General features: G+C 33.9%; 1 protein-coding gene across 6 annotated transcripts in view; it reads left to right on the top strand.

Annotated features, from left to right (window-relative positions):
• Window positions 1-21,477, top strand: part of LOC147073396 (diacylglycerol kinase theta) — a 116,725-nt gene that overhangs the window by 79,300 nt on the left and 15,948 nt on the right. For 3 of the 6 annotated variants that reach the window (XM_085945474.1, XM_085945475.1, XM_085945476.1), the window contains exons 6-13: window positions 2,027-2,248; window positions 8,819-9,097; window positions 11,940-12,195; window positions 14,038-14,258; window positions 15,783-15,995; window positions 17,376-17,510; window positions 18,543-18,717; window positions 20,095-20,243. In XM_085945474.1, coding sequence (XP_085801600.1) covers window positions 2,027-2,248; window positions 8,819-9,097; window positions 11,940-12,195; window positions 14,038-14,258; window positions 15,783-15,995; window positions 17,376-17,510; window positions 18,543-18,717; window positions 20,095-20,243 — 1,650 coding nt within the window. The remainder of the gene's footprint in view (window positions 1-2,026; window positions 2,249-8,818; window positions 9,098-11,939; window positions 12,196-14,037; window positions 14,259-15,782; window positions 15,996-17,375; window positions 17,511-18,542; window positions 18,718-20,094; window positions 20,244-21,477) is intronic. The other 3 variants (XM_085945477.1, XM_085945479.1, XM_085945478.1) reach the window with 1 other exon arrangement.

Genomic DNA, 21,477 nt, shown 5'->3' with positions numbered 1-21,477 from the left:
GTAATAAATTTTTTCTAAGTTTTTAGGATTTACTGTTTAATATAATACATAATAATATGTCTGTTTTTTTCACGAAAGATGTCAACATAGTGAAATATATTTTCACAATTTTCCTATGACATTAATAATAATAAACAATATATTATAAAAAGAATTTGAAATATATATAGTCGTCATGATTAGATATATGAATTGTGGTTAAAATCTTGTATTTTTTTTGATAAATGAGTAATTAATATAAATAATAAAAATTCCATTGGGTGTGGAGATTTTATTGTGATGCATTTAGATTGTCATGTGGTAGTCAAATTTACTTTACGGGTAAGGGCCGAGACACACCAGCCGCAAATCGCGGTCGATATAGACCAGAAGAATACTTTCGTATATTTAATTATATACATATTATAATTATGCGAAAAAAAAATTACAGCCTTTCGACAGCGGTAGTGTTTTTATAGTTCGATCTTGTTTTGAATCTGGCATGTCTCGGCTGTAAGGTGCAATAAAGATATTATTAATTACTTAAAATTAGATTTATTTTACAAAATCGTTACAAAACATCGTAATTTTTTACGACGACTGAAAGTTTAATAAGATTTACGAAAAAAAAATCTTTATATAAAGTGGTTATTTACTTTTTATTTGATGATCATTCGCACTGTTATAACAAATATCAGCGACCATCAAAACACACTTTAATTTCTCTGATTGTGACACTATACAAGAGTGATATGCACAGTTCTACACGCAGTGAAAAATATAGAACATTCCAAGTGCCAAATGGTGTCCGTGCGATCACTGACTTACACCGTTTTGCATTTGAACAGTTTTTTTAACACTCACACTGGGCTCGCTTATTTTTAGCTACATGCAGGTTAATTTTTCTTTAGAATACATTGAGAATCATCGCTTATTAGGTATGCGGTAAGTGTAGTAGTGTAACTGCTTATCAAACGGCGTATTTAGGTACTTACAAGGTTTTGCAATAAGAAAAATAATTGAGCTTAAGTGACATCATTCAGTGATTATGGACTGAATGAAAGTGTTAGAATTTAGAATTAGTACTAAGTATGTATATTACCTTGTTAGGTGACCATTGATTCATTTTAGATTATACATAATCACTAAAAATAATATAATCATACAAACATCCTAGATAGCTGATAGAAAATTGTATATGACCCATCAAAATTTAGCTCAGTCATTTTATATACATAATAATGCTTTCATCGAGATATAAATTAAATAAAACATAATCTTAAAATAGTTTGGTGTTCATTATGATAATTAGGCAGGGCTGGATTTAGTATTGGACTAAAGGGGATTAATTTTGTAAAGGTTGCGGAGCTTTCCAAATATTTAAATCGCTTTGAGTTTTTTACAAGAGAATACATATATCAGTACCTACAATTAAATGCCAAGACGAATGGAAATTTCCAACCTGATCAAGTTTGCATGTTCCAATATTAATAAAGTTTTAATGTAAAATATTAATTATAGTGGATTTGAAAAACTCGTGAAAAATTTGTGGAAAACGAAAAGAGTTAAGAAGATATTAAAAATATACATTTTTCAAATATCTTTCGAAAGGTTGTGGGGGCCCCAATATGTATTAGTCTATTTAGGCATAAATCCGGCCCTGTAACTGAGAACCAGTATTTCAGGGTAAAGGGGCTAACGCCTTTTTTGAGCGCACCTGGACAGTTTTATACTACTAAGCAGAATTTACTATATTGTGTAGTTGAATCAAGAAAATGCTGAAATTTCCCGGAAACGAAAAAATGGGCGAAAATGATCAAGAAGAATTAATAGGGGGCGTGGGTCAGTCAAATAGTCAATAGAGAAAGAAGCCATTGGCAGTGAGTAGTTTGTTGAAGCTAGCCTTTTGAAATCGGAGACCGTGACACACGACAGCGTAGTAGTGTCGCGTGTCGCTTTCGTATGTCGTGGTCGCCGACTTCAAAGACCTAACTTAATAGTGAGTAAAGTTTGATGCGAGAGAGAGTGTAATGTGTATGTTGCGTAGCGGAACTGCGGCCGCTGTCGCGCTGCGGGTTGGGAGGGGGGGTCGGGGGGCCCGGTGGCGTCGGGGGCTGCCGGCGCAGCGCCCCTGACGTCCGCCGGCCGCGCCCCCCGCGTCTCCCCAGGCCGCCGCTCTTCGACCGCTTCGCCCTGCCGGCGGTGCTGCGCCGCATGCTGCCCAGGGCCTGCGCCCCCCACTGCCAATACTCGCCCCCCTATTCCAGAGGTACGGCCTGAACCCGAGCCCCCGGCACGGCCTGCGCCCCCGACCGCACCAGACACGTGGCCCCCTCTTTAGCTCGATGGCAATCACTCATTAATAATCACACCAATCTACCGATCTACACTAACCAAAGTACACGGTTTTTTGAAAACAAATATCTTAATCTAACATTTATAATTTTATGTCGCGCTTGTAACCCAAGAAACTTAAACAAAATAGTACCTATATTCAAAATTAACCATCAAATGATTTTTTCAAACAAAAATGAACGAACCAGTTGTTGATACTAATTTAAATTTTAAAATAAAACAATCACATATGCTGTCAATTTTCCTCGAAGTAATACTTTTGTTTACATATTATTAGAATTATAATTTCAGGAAACTTACAAATTGTTCAAATTATATTTTTTTTAAATCGTATCATCAAATCATCTAAAATGTTTATAAATTTTTTTATTAAAAGTTATTGACATTAATTTTAGATTACTCCCATAAATATGCACTGTGGTTACTAAAAATATATCAAAAATCACAAGGAGCCTGAAATATTTTCAACGAATTCAAAGTATTAATTCACAATAAACGGAGTACTTACCTGTAAATATTACATATCAGTTCAATACTAACTGAGGTTTCCTACTCATTACAACCAGTGATCCTAGCCGAAATAAAAACAATGTTGATAATATGCCGTTATCGGTAAGATGTCCTAAAAGTGATTGTCTCATCGGGAGGGGGGGAAAGTTGGCTTGGGGCGCAGGCTCATGGTAGGGTAGAGGGGAGACGTCGCAGTCGTGTATGTGTGCGCGTGCGCCCGTGTGTGTGTGTGCGTGTGTGTCTGCGTGTGTGCGTGTGTCTCGGTTTTTGGCTGATCGGAATTCCCGCAATGCTTTTTGCTTTTGCTGTGCCCACCATCGATACGTGTCTCGCACGAGTCTTTTGCACTGTCCATGTACAACAGGGGGATGATTTTTGCACTTTTCCTCTCAAAAAGTGAATTAGTGTGAGCCACTGTATCTAAATGCAATTGTTCTACGTTATCTGCACTGACGTTAACAGAATCACGTAGTATTACTTAAATAGTACTTAACATTTATCAATTTTTACTTATAATATTTTTATATAATTCAAATATAAAATTCCCGCTAGTTGTTTTAGTGTACAACAAAACTTTCGGGTTTATTGAAGCTAGTAATGATTCAACACTTGATTCCTTTTGGCAGATATTCTCCGTTATCTTGTGCAACAAAAACTCCTGTGCACAGGCACTCCAAAAGATACGTGACGTGCTATATGATATTTCGCTTGTGATTCTCTCATCATGCAAACAAAAACAGTACGAAAATGAAGATCATAGATTATTATGACACGCCACACGTCCCATTGCTTCGCTATAAAATCACCCAACAACAAAATGTTATGTTAAACATGACGAAATAGACAAGGATTGAAAAAAGCACATTAAATATTAAACGAATTTCCTTTATTCCCGGAACCAAGTCAACAGTTAATAATGATTTTAACATTTATTACATAGTATAAGATTAATTGTCAATGTTTTCATTGTAGACCCACGCCTTCGTTGTAATTCGTAGACCTATGTCTACGCTGTTAGTCGTAGACCCATGTCTACGTCGTGCTTCGTAGATCCACTAGTTCTACGCAGCGTGTCGTGACAGAAAAATCTCTCAAAAATAATTAAATACTCTGATACAAAAATAACTTTATTTGTAATATAACGTGCAATTTTCGATACTTGTATATTTTAAAATAAATATTATGATTATAACTAACTCGGCTATATCGCATTTAATTTAGTATTCAACGAATCGAGCAGCGTTTCTTCTTTCTTTCTCTCGAATTTTTTGGAAATATTTTGACATTTTTACCGAAACCCACGACAAACATACTTATTATTACATTAAAACCTGGCAGAATATTATTGATTTTGATTTTGTGCAACTCATTATAACAAGAAAAAAACTTGCAAGTTTAGCTAATCTTGTAAAACAGCATTCGTATTTTTTTAAATTTCACTTGTTAAAAAAGAATATTCGAAATACATTTCTGTCATTAAAAGTATTGCTAAATTCGAAATAAACCAAACAAGTTATGACTGATAGATAACCTACAAATTTGTTTCTTTATTATTGAACTTTGACTACACAATTGTATCTATATAAATATATTTTAGCTGTTAAAAAACTTATAAGTAATTTATGTAATCTGAAGAAACGCTGTTTTGTAAATACATATATGAAAGATTGAAAGCACAACATGAAAAATACTGAGCGAGCACGTATATCACAATATAGTCATTATGTAGTGTTTTATTTGGACAACAAGACAATTCAGTACAAAATATGTATGAATAAGCTGTTAAAACCTACGATGTGACAACATAAAAAAACTATTTTTTTACGACAATAATGAAAAATGTAATAAAAAATTTCATTTATCTAAATAAAAGGTAGTGATGAGTCTTTGTCATTGAGTGTTTATAATATCTTCCATATGATTATGTACTACATAAAGTCTTATTAAAATGTTATATCGGACGTCTCTGTAATTAACTGTTTCAATTTTTGTGAAATATCATATAATACTGAAGGTTTAATAATCAAACTATCCTGTCTAATATGCACAGGAAATAATAAGTAACAATTTTTTTTTGAGAACGTTGTCACATCGGAGGTTTTAACGGACTATTGCATTTAAGAATAATTGTCAAACTCTAGTGCGTGGACATATTCATTTTGTGCTGGTATCTTCTCATATATAATAATAAAATTTCTAGATGTTAGCTGTCAATCACTTTGTACTTGTTATTTAACAGGGTAAGAGGTGATTTTATGAAACCAAAGCTGCATGGTTCATCATAAAAAGATATCACGACACCTGCTAACCATTAATGTTGCTAGATTGGTTTTAGCTGCATAGGCATGTGACGGGTTTGCTTGTTTTTTTATTGTTTTATTTATTTTTGTTTTGTTTGTTATTTTTATGTTTTTGGTGTTAGCCATTAACCCTTCACCTGCATGGAGGTTAATAATCAATTCACATGACTCATTTTATCAAAATATACACTGCAATTTATTATTGACAAGAAATTTAATTATAAATGAAAAAAAAATGACAATGCAACATTATCAAATATAATATTTACTTAAATAACGTGTTTAAATAACGAAAACTATTATTATAATCATATTAAAGTATCCACGTTATATTAGGGTGTATTGCTCCATGTTTATTTGAAACACGACCATAAAATATCTAAAATGTTATATTTGTTAGAAAATTGATGATATATTAATGAAAACTATTTAGCAATTTTCACGGAGAAAACAGGTATTATATTTTTATTTTATAGATACCACATACCAAGAGCCAGAGATTTTCGGTTAGTCACGGGTTCAAATCCCTCTGAAATAAAATTAATCGATTGTTCCTTAAATCGATGTGTGAAAGATTTATAATTCAGGATGTGGTTCCAAGCGGCTAACGACTATAAGGGTGCATGTGGTCTTTCCTAGATTAGATATTGGAAAGTTTATTACAAAACTGGACTGTGATACAATATAGGATATATTAAAATCAAGGTTACTACACTTCGCCATGACGTATTTGAGAAAATGTTTATGTATTTCATTACTATATTACCATCGAAATAATCCAGTCATATATATTTTTTAATATAACTACATCTTTCAATATATAGGTAGCAGACATAGAGTAATACTGACGTCGTAAAATTTAAACTTGCAACTATTATAATGGATTATCGTAGACTTCTGTAGAATGCATTGAAAGAAGCTATTGCTTAGTTCTACGCTTCAGCGTAGAGCTAGCAAAATGACGATTAGTTAGCTTAATTATGCATTTATTTAAGATCTAAGAAAATAGTTATATTATACATTTAAGAATACTTGAGAAATTGATCAGGATAATAAATGTTGTTGTTATTAATTATTACAATACGTTTACGCTAAATGCATATTTTGGTCACTATCTATAATTATTATAACTATAAGACAGTTCATATGTATAGTTAAATTATTAAACCAGAAAACGAACAAGAGTGTTATAAAAAATATTCATAATAAATAAAAGACATTTACTAAGTAACATAGTCAGTTGATAACGGACCCGGAAAGGCTCTTAATATCATAAAAATAAGACTAATAAAGATGTGTGTAAGTAATTGGATAGTTGGTTTTGTAGGAATGTAACAAAATTGCTTAAAATGTTGACGACAAATTTTATTTAAGGGCGATTGATTATTTTTGTATCATATTCTATTACGAGACAACAAGAATAAGTTGTTTAATAAAAAAATTCGCAATAATGCGAATACATTATGTTGTATTTTTTACATAACCATACAAAAAAAATATAGTTTTGTGTGTCTAAAAATGAATTTATAGACAAAATTTTAATAACATTCAAAAAACCACTGACAGTAAATCTTAATTACACTATATGTAATATTTATGTTTTGATGGTTTTTAATTTTTAATTATTGATGTATTATTTTTAGAAAACTATACCTGGTTAGAGAAACATCCACAATCCTAAATAATAAATTTAGATAACTATTATTGCATGACACATTAATGTTTGTTGTAGATTAAATAATTTAAATTGGCTAAAACGACTTCAACTAAAAAATAACTAATAAAAAAAATAGATAAGCTTGACTCCCAATAAAAAAATAAGCATTTAACACGTTCAAACGAATAAAAAAAATATGTAAAGAATTAGGTAGTCTAGAAAATGTGTGGTATGAAAAATATCTTATTTAGATTTACTTAATGTGTTTTATTCAATTTATTACAGTGTGACTATTGACTATTCACATAATATAATTGTCTATGTGCCTAAATGTTTGTTTTTTGCTTTTTTTTTGATAACAACAATATTGATATAATAATTTTTGTTTTTATTCAAAACTAATTGGTTTTTATAGTGTTTTACTTTTTGGGATTTTATATCGTGTTTTATTTTATGTGTGCGAAATATTTTACGCAGGATTTGAAATATGTTTACAATATTTTAATATTTAAAGAGAATTTACCTACCTGAGACGGTACTGGCAATGTTAATATGATGTCGAAAATTTCATTTATTAGCTATGCTAAAAAAACATGCATACAATAATTGTCAAAAAGCAGTATTTTTATTTGTAATTGTAAATAAACATCAAAAATATAAATTGTTATAATAACACTTTTATGTGACATTGTTAAAACTGAAATAAGACCATTACCAACTCAGGTACAGGAGCTTAATTTCCGATATAAAATATAATATTATGAAGTTTTACAACTTTAATAAGAACAGCTATTTAACTTTTTTTAAATAGAAAATGGTCATGCTAAAATAATTATTTTTCGCACAAGCCTAATCAATTTCATTAAATTAGAAATTACTCGTGGTCTAGTGTCTCTCTAGGGTACTATAACACCTCCCCACTTGAAAACATCCCCATAATAATATTATTATTATAATTAATACTTGCACGTATTTACTGGTCACTCGGAAAATGTATACGCCCAATACTCTGCCAGATAGAAAAATACTTATACATACAATAATATATGCATAGTTCCCTTCGAGCTTAGTAATATGTAATTTAAATTCTTTTTAAAGTTATCACTACCTAATTTTCTGAAATCAGAAATCAGAAAAATATAAATTTTGACTACGTTTACTACAACAGTACATCACATTAGAATACAAGTATAAATTTGAAATTAGAATAAGATTTTGAAAATACCCACGTATAATATGACAATATTATCTTATAATTTGAAGTTTTCCTAAAATAGAAAATGTGTAAAATGATATTATCCATTTATAATAATGGTACATTTATTTCGGCCAAATGATGATTGATAATTGATTAATTATCATAAGAGATATTATATTATAGTTTTCTTTTTACGCAAAAATATGAATATTTACGGGTGAATTTATATGGCTGAAAAATTAACTTTAATTACATCACTATAATGGTGCATTTTATAATTTGCATTCATGTATCTACACCATTGGTGTCCTATTCTGCTAACGAGTCTACACGTGTTCGCCACACACAAAAATAGATTACATTTTATGTGGTTGGAAAATGAATGAATACCTTCATTGCGAATCGTAGGCAGTATCCATTAGTAAGTAATTGTTCTGACCAAAGTAACTTTATTTAAATCAGGGTCTTTTCTAATGAGGTTACATTTCTATTTTATGTTCGCAGTATTATGGGATTTTATTTTTGTTCGAATCTATGTAGTTGGGTACTGTGACTTTATTTTTTTATTGAATCAGGAACTAATAGGGTTGCGTCATATTTTTAAGTTTTTGTAAGCGAGACAATGACCAAAATGTTCCTTTAAACGGGTACTAATTAAAGATTAACGTTCTATTAACGGGGGGGGGGTGCAAAAAGGCGACATTATTTTATAAACGAGACAATGACCACAGTAATCAAATCAGGGACAAACTCTGGGAGAGTGTCCACCGCTAGGGGACTATCTGAATGCTTAGTGACAGTTACGGTTTTGTGCCGCAGCGCGTAGCATCAGCGACGACTTCAACAGTGACGGCAGTGCCCGAGGGAGCGGTTCCGGCACGGGGACAGGCGCTGGCCAGGCCGCGGGATCAGGGACAGGCGCCGGGGTGTCGGGGACGTCCGGGGGCGGAGGGACGACCCCTGACCAGTCCCCGTCGCCCCGGCAGCAGGACGACGTCCCTCCATGCGCATCGGCTTCCGCGTCGTCCTCGTCCTCGCACCACAGGGGTGACCACAAAGGCGACCACAAGAATAGGGAGAAAGAAGATAGGGATGAAGGTGAGATGTTTTAATTAACATTGTTTTTATTATTATACCATTGACAATAACATGCGTGATAGGGTAATAAAATAAACTATTTGGCAGAAAAAAAAAACAAAACGGGGTTAATATTAACATTTTCAGATTAAATCATATACTGGATGACTGAAAAGCTAAATCCGCTTGCCAAAAGTTGTGTTTACAATTCAGCAGTATGATTTGGTGAAAGAAAACCCTCATTATTCACTAGCTGTCCCAAAATTATGGTCTGTTCCTATTCACCAGCGAAACGGTGTGAATAGGAACATCAAATAAATATAAAGGAAAAACTGCAAATTTTAATAAAAAAACACGATTAAATACAGCAACATTGTATACATATTGGAATGCAAACAGTACCATTTTGCCAATGGCAACACTCTATTTTTTTTTGTTCACTCCGTTTTACGGTATTCTAATATTTTTTTGTTATACAACTAAAAATAATGTATTTAAAATCAATGACGTAGCTATTTCGTCGAAAGAATATGTAATGCATTGGAGGCCAGCTGAAAAAGAGGCCCAAAATCTCAGCATAATAGTGTTATTAATGAATTTTCTATTTTATAATACCAAGGTGAATTGTTTATTTATTGTATACGTGAGCAAAAATTACTTTTAATGACATCTAGTTTTTTTTAAAGTACCTAAATAAATGAGCTAATTTACGATAAAAAGTTTACCGAGGTCCTAGCACATTCACCTTAAAGCTAAGCTATTCTAACATATCACTTAACTACAGAATCAATAATAAAAAAGTGATAAACATGCTGTATCGTATTCATACAGTTAATTATCCAGGGATGTAAACTTTCAGGTATGATGTTTTTTAACATAACCGCTCATGGCCGCGACAACTGCTTTAGAGCGAGGTACGACAATTACATATTACAAATTGAGATGCAGTGATTTAAAAAAATTACCGCGAGCTGTTAAGTATCTCGTTGAGTATACCGCAAAATATTTTACAACGTTTTTATTAGCTCATATTCTTATTTGTCCGGTGTTTGTTTATCCAGTACAAATCTTGCAATCGATTTTTAACTAACTTCCCGACTAGCTAGACATTTGAAACTTTTAGAATATATCAGAACACGGTGCCAATGCATTCTTTTAATACTTTTAGCCATCTTTAAGTAGAATTGAATTCATTTTCAGTTAATTCTGTTTTGTATGAAAAGTTATTTCGGAAGAAATGCGTAATCCAATCCACTATTATTGGTTGCTAAGTGGGTGGTCCTAGCAACTTAATTATTAATATATACGTGCGTTACTATGGCAATCAAAGTGACATTTCAGTATTCTATATTTGTTTGTTTGTTTTTTATTTACTCCATATCAAGTACAAGTTTGATCATATTGAGCATAATAATTCAACAGAAAATTTAAAAACGTTGTATATAAAAAGTTATTTTTAATCTTGTAATTATTTAAATACACCACACTCGATTCTAATCGAACGCATGAGGAATTAAGTAAGACGCAGTGCCGTGGGTCTTAGTCCGCTTGTCACTGTGTTACCAATAATTATTGTAGAAGCCATGTATAAGGAATTGCCTCGAGTGATATCAGTATTATTTTGGATCAATAAAAATAACAGAAACGTGTTAATTAGTTTTAATAACCCCCTGGATCACTGATTTTGGACAGAAAAAATTGTGCGGAAAAACCGACTCATGTCACATTGTTTGAATTTCCTGATACGCCCGTTTTGGACTAAGTCTGATACAGGATAGGTTTGAATAGTGGGTTTAATAATTCGGTCATTCAAGGGTAAAACAAAATAATTCAGAATAATTACGTATTTATTTAGCCTTCGTAGTCCGCTCATTCGGGGACTCCAGATTCGATTCCCACTGAGGTCACAACACATTTATGTGATTTTCTCGAAGCCTGTGTGTTTATATGATTGTTTCACTTATACTACTACACTACTATGCTTGCGTCGAAGCTTGTTGTAGTGTTAAAATAAAAAGAGGACATATTATTATATTTGAAGCTCCTAGTTTCAAAAGCTTCTAAAACGATTTTAGGTAGTTTATTTATTTTTTTAATTCGTACATTCTAAAGAGTATTTTGGCTTATCCATTTTAGGGGTATTTGAAAAGTACACCCATCCATTTTAGCGGGTTTTGAAATTTACCCTTATTTTTGATATACGTATTGATTTTAGCGTTCTTTAAAGTTCAATCTTTTGCTATCATATAGGTAACAAAAATATCCATCTAAGTATGTATATATAGTCTAAGATCTAAATACAATATAGGTATCTAACCCAAACATTTTCAAAAACAGTTTTAAGCTCAAATTACATTGGCAGATTGCGTCTGGCCCGATCGTCTGCCACGACTGCCAAAATCTATCGAGGGTAAAGTGAGATAAATTCTATTTTCCGTCGTCTCGATCCAAGCGAAGATTGCCGAGAACGTACGAAGATATCCGAGCACCACCCACTAGGTTTGACAGCTCAGTTTTGATGTAAATTTGTACGGGAATACTGTTCAGTGTTGCCACCAATCTAACGAAGAATTAGTTTTCGTTCAAGCTATGTTTTTAATAATAGCAACACTATGTTTATTTAAAACCAATCAAAAACAAGGACCAATGCGATAGAATCATTGCGTGCAATTGCAAATGGTGTAAAAACGTTGGCCACGACGATCGGCGTGAATCGTTGGATCGGATTGGGTCTGCGCATGTAATGTAAGGGGATTTGAAACTAGGCGCTTCATTTGTGTCTTTAGAAATCTTGAATACGCTAAGGTAGAAAGTGTTTTACTTTACATTATACTGACAAAACTATTTCTTTCTGATTGTGCAGAGGTGATAAAAGTGTACGATGGAAATCAATCGTTGCGGCGATATATATTCCGCACGGTGTCCTTGCCGCGGACGGCAGGGTCGGAGGCGTGCGTCAGGGCTGCGCTGGCGGCGTTCCACTTGGCGGGACGGCGCCCTGCGTGCTACCGCCTCACCGACGCCCTGCACGCGGACGAGCCGCCCCTGCAGGACCCGCACCCCTTGCTCCGGCTTACGAGGAGGGACAACAAGCGGCCTGCCGTATTCCTCAGATTTAGGTGAGTACCCACCAACTGCGAAAACCATAATCAGGATTAGTCCTAGTAAGTGCGAGGCTCCATCAGACCACGTGGTCCTCGTGTAGGTACGCAGCGTAAACATTATTGTTCACATTATTTACTGGAAATTTTGATAATGTGGGCAGGTTCTTTTAACTTAGGTGCAGAGTTTGGTTAATATTTTATACTCAATTTATAAGATAAACACAATTTTTAAAGATGTATGTATGACTGGCAGAGCATGTGTGCGAGACCCTCGCAGCGTAAAAATTATTGTTCACTATATTTACTGGACATTTTGATAATATAGATAGGCCCCTTCGATCTTAGGTGCAGGGATTTTGGGTAGCATTTTATTCTCAATTTATAAGAAATACGCATATTTAAAGATGTTGTATGATTGATGTGAACTGTTTCGAGGCTCCCTTATAAATATTCTGACGAATCGATTGCGTCAAAGAAAATCGCCGTTGAAAACACCCCTACGAAAACATAGTGTAATAATAAGGTGTTTGTCACTGTTAAACACGTCGTGTTTCCGTTGGGGTTAGACATTCGTTGGTGAACCGCTGTATCGAGAATAATATGTACAATGTATATGGTGACCTTCAGCTTTAAATTTGAGGAGAGGAAAGATACTTTCTTATTCATCCAAGAATTTAACCCTGATTTTCCAGACTGATCTTTGGATGATGATATGATTTTTTATCGGAATTTACAAGATTTAGGAGAGAAATGTGAGAAATTCCATGGAGGCTCTTTTTCTCATAGATCATCATTTGTGGATAAAAATTTGTTTGTTCTGTAAGTGTCTTACAGATCTCCAAGCAGAGTGTAAAGTTTAAGTTAGCATCTTAATACTCTAAAACTATGTTACGTTGTAAAAAAAAACTAGTTTTTACTTTATCACGCACAAATCCTTCTACTCATTGGAACCTACCTACCCCATCTCACACATCCCTTACCTCAGTTCCACTTTTCCATCGGGTTGAACTGATTCAGACATTTTGTACGGTTGCTGTTTTAAGGATTTGAAGGCCCGAGGCATTGACTGAATTTGAGGCATCATGAATAAAAACCATACTTTCCAGCTGTCAACTAACCGATAGATCTCTTTCCTGGAATCACATCATGTAACTTAAAAAAATTATTCACAAACATCTGTTTAATATTTTGGTATAATTAACAACTGTTTTTAGGAAATATTTTATACTCAATAGGAAATAAGCATCTTTTAAGTATTATGTTGTATGACTGGTTTAAACTGTTTCGAGGCCCCCTTTCAAATTTTATGACGAATCCATTGCGTCATCTGCGTAAAAGAAAAGCGTCACTGCATTTGTACTCAGGCACTGATGGTAAAACTTACCTGCCTAGTATATTATCAAATGTCAATACACAAAATATATTTTTTCTTTTGACCATGTACAATTCTAATAGGATCATATGTTAAGATTATTGTTTTTACGAGAAATTGATGTTAGCCACTTGCTCAACCTATTGGGTGCACACTCCTAAGACAGATTGAAAAACATGTATTTGCCAGACCCATGATTCGAACCCGGGACACACGACATAATAAACTGACGCGTAAGCTACTCAGCCATCGTGAGGGTGATATGAATATGAATTTAAGATGTTTTTATAAACAATATATTATTAATTTCTTTTCGTTTATCAATACTTTGCTGCAAAAACGCTCAAGCAGTGTCGGCGGCGCACCCGTGCCACTGCTGGGAACCCCTGAATTTAATGCTGGAATGATGGATTGTACATATACATAATGTTTGCGTTTACAGAACCAAGTCTTCTCAAATATTAAATGTTTCTCTTATTTTACAGGGACAAAGAAAACATGGAAGGATCGGTCCGCGTGTGGGCCGGACGCGTCGCCCTCAGCGCTAGTGTAGAAGGGGCAGAAACCTGCGCCAACATTCCTGTGGACGGCAGCACGACAGTGACGGACCTCGTCAGCGAGGCGCTAGTCCGTTTCGGCCTGGGGCCTCCGTCCAGGCCTGACGACTACAGATGCTCCGAGATGCTGCTCGATAGGGGCGGCGATGGTACGTTTACTCACAATCTTGCTTCTATGGTGTCAATACAAATGAAGGTACAGTGTGACTTCTATTATATCAAGTCTTCTACATCACTACGGTCGTTTCTGGTACTAAAATCATCCCCACAATTTAGTATGTACGTATTTGATAACATTAACAAGCATGAACCTTTGCAGAAGCAGACGAAGAGTATTATTTCGAATGCAGAAGTCGTGTGTGAAAAATAAACAGAAAAGAAACCTTTTAATTATTCTTCTCAAGTGTCAGAGATAAAGTATTTGCTATGACACGACACACGCAAAGAGCACGTGACATAACAGTGTCAGCGCATGCAGCACTATGGCGTAGAAGACGTGATATTATAGAAGTTCGTCTATAGATCCTTTCAATCTAAAAAAAGCAATGTGAAATTAGTTTTGTAGATAGGTACGTAAGCAAGGGACAGAGAGATGAGACTGAATTGTGTAGTTTTTTCTTATCTTTAATATGTCCTTACTACCATTGTTTTTAAATGTCATAGGGAAACATCTTAACTTCATATTTTTGACTTATCTACTTTTTCATTCAGTCGCAGATTTTTGTGTTTTACCACGTTTTTATTAGTATAAGTAGAATTCTTGTTTGTCCAGTATAATTTTTTTCTTGTTTGTCCAAGATTTGTATTGGACGATTGAAGATTTTTAACTAACTTCCCGACTAGCTAGACATTTGAAACTTTAAGAATATATCAGAACAAGACGACAATGCATTCTTTTAATACTTTTAGCCATCTTTAAGCAGAATTGAATTCATTTTCAGGTAATTCTGTTTTGTATGTTTCGGAAACAATTCGTAAAAAGTAAAACACTATTATTGGTTGCTAAGGGGGTCCTAGTAACTAAATTATTACCTAATATATACGTGCATTACTATGGAAATCAATATGAAATGTCAAAATGACATTTCAGTATTCTATATTTATTCAGTATTTCTTTCAAGTACAAAAAAAAGTATTTATTAATACTCGTACATAGAATTATCAAGTTTATATGATTCAACAGACAATTTTAAAACGTGGTATATAAAAAGTTATTTTTATCTTGTAATTTTTGAGAGTATTTTAAATGACGATTAGATTTTTTTTAAATAATCAATATTTCATATTATAAAGTAGTCAGCATTTTATGGCTTCCGCAGTGTAGTAGTGGTAAAACATCCGCCTCTGAAAGCCATGAGTGAGTTTAAATTCACTTGTTAATATTATGAATATTGAATTCCAATTAATTTAATTATTCTGGTTTTTGGCATTGCATCTGTCAAATTTGTAGACTTTGAAATTAATACTACCTTCTCAGGGCATTTGGTAAAATTTACTATCAAGACTATTTTAAAATTTAATTGTCATCTAGTTAAAAGCTTTCCATACAATACTTAGGTACAAAAATACATAACTATCTAAAATAGGTGAAAATTAATTTTTGATGGTTTTATACATTGTTAGATTTGGTTCTTTTTAACGTATAATTGATTTGAATATTTTTTATCTATCAGTGACGGAACGGGTGCTAGGCCCCGAAGAGCGCCCATGGGAGATTGTGAAGCGCCTAGGAAGGGAAAGCATCCGACAGGCGGAGCTGATGCGATTTTGCCTGCAGCCCTCACGAGACCCACACGGTCCCAAGTTGGCGCTCTTCGTCGGCAATCTTCCTCCTGGACTCTCGGAGAGGAACTATGAAAATATGCTGATGGAATTTCTTGGGAAGGGTGAGTTTTTGTCCAATGCAGCTAGCTATACCCCCCTAAATTTCTCAGAACAAAGTTCTTTCAAGTGATATTTTAATAGACAATAATTGAAATTATTTTTCAGGCTAAAGTGTTGTAAAATACCAATGAAGTATATACCTACATGATAAATTTTCTCTCACATACACCCCATGTAGTTTTTCTGTGAATTTTATTATATTGACTGTTTCATAATTTCGTCACGACATATTTATAGTGTGTACAATACCTATTATACTCACCATTACAAAATCCCAGCACTTAGATTTATGTAAGTACTTAAATCAGTAACTGGTCCCAGTATACGTTACTTAAATCGAAGGGTGGAAGTGGGCTCGATCCGGCATACATAGTGCATACTAAACATTGCCAACCATACTTATTTGTTTTCATTGAAATAAGAATAACAAATGCAGATGGTGCTGGTTAGTTTTAAAAATTAAATTAAACCCTGCATAAACAAACCCATCATAGTGGATATAGGCTGCGGTGACAAAAATAGTGTACACGTTGTCTGCCATTTTCATTAAATTAAGAGTACAAATTGCAGATGGTGTTGGTTAGGTTTTTTACTTTACTATGTATGTTACTTCTGCCTAAACTAAACCATGATAGATATTTTTTGACTATTATCTATCGTAGTTTAAGTAATCAAATTTTAAAAACTAACCAAAACTAGTTACAATTTGTAGTCTTAGTTCAATGAAAACAAATACATATGATTGACAAAGTTTAGTGTGCTCTATTTATGAAGTATCTTAACAGCCTACCTCCACCCTTCGTCACTGCTTTAAATAATAGGGAATAATGTTTTGTAGTCAGAGTATAGACCTAATAGGTTGAGCAAGTGGCTAACATCCATTCCTCGTAAAAACAAAAAAATCTGTTAATAGAAACGAACAATACCACGCGGGACCCATACCTTCTTAGAATCAGACATGGTAAAATAAAATAAATTCTAAGTCTGCTTAAGGGTGGCACTTCGCCTACGGACGTCACTGGATCCCTTATTACCAATAACATTAATATGGACGAAGCATCTGAAAAAAAAATGACACTCACTTTTTTGTCGGGTCTGCCGAATGGCATAATCTGTTCTAACGCCATTTACGGGTTCGCTCAAATGAACATTGACACTAGAAGCACTGTTCTAACGCCATTATAATAAAGGTGATATTGCCGATGCGTGATATCGCATAACGGAAATTGCGTAACGTCTACCTATACATGTGCGAATGTCGCTATGCGCGAATTTACTTGCTAGCTACTGTACTAAGTGCGTTGTTCATTAATAATGTCATTGCTTATTACACAATGTAGATATATCCCAATTGTATGGACTTATAATTGTTTTTGTTACAGAAAACAAATTCTCATCAATTGGACCAATATACTATGAGTACGGATCAATGGTGATCACTTATGAAGATGCTAATCGCGCTGTGAAGGCATTGTTAGCCCTGAGGGAGGCACGAATGGAGGACAAAACCCTTTTAGGTAACAACACTACTTACGTAATTTTTATAACGAATATTATACCTATTAGTTTACGGTAAATTAACTTCAATTATACGCCGAGATAAATTTTAGCTAAAGTCAATTTCAAATTTAGCCGAATTTTCAGAATAATACTGATATGTTTAGTTTATTTTTTATTATTTCGTTTATTATTTTATTTAAATGACGCGAGCTGAACGAAATATAATTTGTCATAAAAATTAAACATGCGTCCATTTAATGTTATATTTATTGTTATATTAGTAATAATAATAGTATATTCATTGACATGTTTTCTTTTTAAAGTACATGCGTAACGTTTTTTAGTCATCTTTACACGATTTATGAATATATTCCTCCGACGCCATCACAAAACAAATTAACGTGCTCACACCTCGACCGTCGGTCTCTGATTGGCGACGAGTGCAAAATGTCGTCCCACCTACTGTTGAAAATTATTTGCCGGTTCACTTATGTATGCTCCTAATACAAATAAAAACAAGACTATAAACTCAATGTACCGACTACTCTATTATAAGAGTTCAATCTGTAATATCTAGATCAGTGGTACTTAAACAGTAGGGCGCGGCTCTTTGGGGTATCCCGAGCTCCTTCCAGACGAACGCGAAATATTTCAGTACTTATCTATTTGGAAATAAAATAATGTAAATATTTTCTTTAAAATGTGTTTTAGTATTTTTAGTATTTAGAATTAGCATTTTCTGTCTGGATGATTTTTTTTCCGTGAAAATACACTGTTTTATTTTTGGTTATACATAAGGTATGAAAGTGTTCTATTGTTTTAAGTAAAAATAATTTATAATAATGAGGAAGGTTAAATATTTATATAGGTACTGATCACTACAAACTTGGAGAGTCACAATTTGTTTGTTTTAGAATTAGAGAGCAGTGCCTAATACGGAAAAGTTTGAGAAACATTCCTCCAGAAATACGTGTTTTTTTAATTAAGGTAGAAAAACTTAATTTTTCTGGCAACCAATATTAATAATTGTTCGTTTTTTTCTTTGACAGTTTTATTGCTTCCAAACATTGAGCCATCGATGGTGCCGGCTGGGGTGAAGCCGCTGCTGGTGTTCGTGAACGTAAAATCTGGCGGATGCCAGGGTCTCGAGCTTATCTCGTCTTTCCGAAAATTGCTCAACCCCTACCAAGTCTTCGACCTGGATAACGGAGGACCTCTGCCAGGGTAAATATTCAACAAAACTACTTTTACAATACAATGGCATGTTGTTTGGACATAGGTACTAATCACATCAACGTTGATTATTTGGAATTACGTATTTCGAACTACATTCATTTAAATATTATTGAAAATTATATAAAAAGTAAACTTCTTAATTACTTATATAATTTACTAATGGGGCTTCGTCCCCTGGCCACCTTCAGCAGCCCAAAATGATGACGACATGAAGGTCCCATATTTGGAGTAGGTACTGGACCGCGCCCAATTTTTAATAAAATATATATATATTGTCACCGTAATAGCACCTGTATATTGAATTTCAAGTTTCTGATTATATGGGAAGTAGATGACAATCGAGTGTTGTCGACAGAAAAACGTTGTAGGTTTTAACTTATCTTTTTATATTATAAAGTAGATATTATTATTATGTGTATTTTTTTTTTTTTTTTGAAAAATTGTATTAATACTACCGCCATACTTGTTTTTTTTAAGAATTTTACAAAATTATGATCTCAAAGTTATTATAAAAGTGCAGAGGTTTTTGTTGGATCTGATCACTACTACTTACTACCCTTGTCACGGTCCAGCATTGGGGCATAGGGAAAACACAAGATCGCGCCAGTTCCCTCGGTCCATCGCCACATAATCCAAAAATCACATTCTCAAACTTGTACTTTTGCGAATTTAATACAGGCAAGTACAAGTGACGAGAGAGTAAGGCGACTTAGGACAATACCAATCTAAATAAAAAGCCTTCACAGTAAAATAAATGCGGTCAAAAAACATGGTAGCCGTACTAGGCTATCATGTCGAGGTTGACAACCTTTTCCACGTGGAGTACGTATTGTATTCTTCTTCCATTTGGAAAAGGTTACTGTTCTCTGTTCTACAGTATACTAGCATGGTGGCCTAATCATGTTGTTTTGCTGTGAAGGATTTTCTATTTTGATTAATACCTATTAATATAAGTCATCTGACTTTTGTATTTCCAGAAAAGTAGAGATTTTTAAGTCCAAAAAAATCCATTGTCCTGTATCCTGTATTCCGGTGTCCTGTCTTGTCGTACACTATAATGAATAATGTGAAGGTCTATAAAATATTTTAATATTCGTTTATTAAGTGATTTTTCTTTGTACCACCGACTGGTAAATTAAATAGGTAGGTAATGCTTTACAATAGGAAGGTTTAATAAGTATATTTATAGCCCAAAGGTGGTGCTGATGTAGCTAGCTATCATTATTTTGACCGGTTCTTCAAAAACCCTTTGGGTTAATAAAATATTATATGTTATCTACATAGATTTATTATTGTTTTCTTACTTTGGTATCTACTAGGAACATTAGAACATCTCTGATTTTCTTTCTGATGTATTTATTACAGATTGTACGTGTTCCGTCACATAAAAGATTACAAGATTTTAGTATGCGGTGGAGATGGGACGATCGGATGGGTGCTGCAGTGTCTGGACAATGTTGGTCAAGACAGCGAGTGCTCAAGTCCGCCTTGTGCCATTGTACCACTGGGGACAGGTCAGTCAAACAGAAACACTTCTATTTTACTAAATAAACGAGATACCATAAAGATACCGTGGAATCTAATGTAAGCTTTTCTTCCCCACTACCTACCCTTTGACTGCCACAAGCTTCCTCCACAGTCCAACCACCTCAGTCGAGATCTCCCGAATCTCATTTTCCCTTTCAGTTTATTGAAGAAGAAAGTCTTGGGTGGTTGGATATCTTTCAATTATTTACTTTATGGATACTGTCCTTGACTTTATCTGACTAACTTTCTCTTAGATATGTTTACATAGTATAGTTTGAAAGTTTTGGCTATGTATTCTTTCCGATTTATATACGGTGTAAATAAGAATTCTGTCATTCTTGGTAACATTGAGCTATATTGTGTCCCTGATAATAATCTAAGAAATCAGTGGTTATTTTTCAAAACTGGACATGTCCACTATTCACTCCTCAGAGATAAACGAACTTTTCAAATAAAAACACAGAGCGAAAACACGCACGTGACAAAAACCAAACTGTCAGATTGTATGACAACATACTTGGTCACGTGACTCAATACAGTCCGCCATTAGCTGAAAGTGACATGTCTCACTTCGAATGTCAACAACGTTGGACGTGTCCCTATCTGAATGTCAACCTACTTTTTGAAACCTCTTTTCAATATGAAATTGGTGTTTTGTGGCTATTTTTGAAAGTCAACAAAGTGTGTATGAGGTTATAGAATGATTTTCCGATAATAACTCATTTTTGGTATATATGGACATATCCAGCTTTGAAAGTTAACCACTGAAATGTGGATTATCGATTGTTTGTTCTGTCAAAGTGTAAAACTCACCTGCCATTGGTAATGCCAATTGTGAGGACAATAATTGTGTTCAACCAAACATCTTAGATATTAACCCATAGCTTACGGGCCGCACAAAATTGTGTTTTTGCTAATTACTTTTAAAATGCAAATTAACACGTTAATTACAAAATTAATTAAAATGGCCCGTAAGCATTGTGTTAATATAGCACACTTGCGTGAGGATTAGTTTAGGACGACATTGTTTCATAAATTCATAAAATAGAATCTAGTATACTCATTTGATGTACTTACTCAGCGTCATCTTTAGTTTAATAAAGCCTAAGCATATCTTTTTGCACAAGCAACGAGTGGTCCACTGTTCAGCTGTCAAAATCAATCAAATCAAATTATAAATAATATACATTCTTGTTATTCACCAGGATCTGTTATTCTTCA

This window comes from Rhyacophila brunnea, unplaced genomic scaffold (genome assembly GCF_057557595.1).
Source record: "Rhyacophila brunnea isolate RB1 unplaced genomic scaffold, BYU_Rbru_1.0 scaffold_18, whole genome shotgun sequence".
NCBI classification, from domain to species: Eukaryota; Metazoa; Arthropoda; class Insecta; order Trichoptera; family Rhyacophilidae; genus Rhyacophila; species Rhyacophila brunnea.
This window is presented reverse-complemented; position numbering and strand designations above follow the sequence as displayed.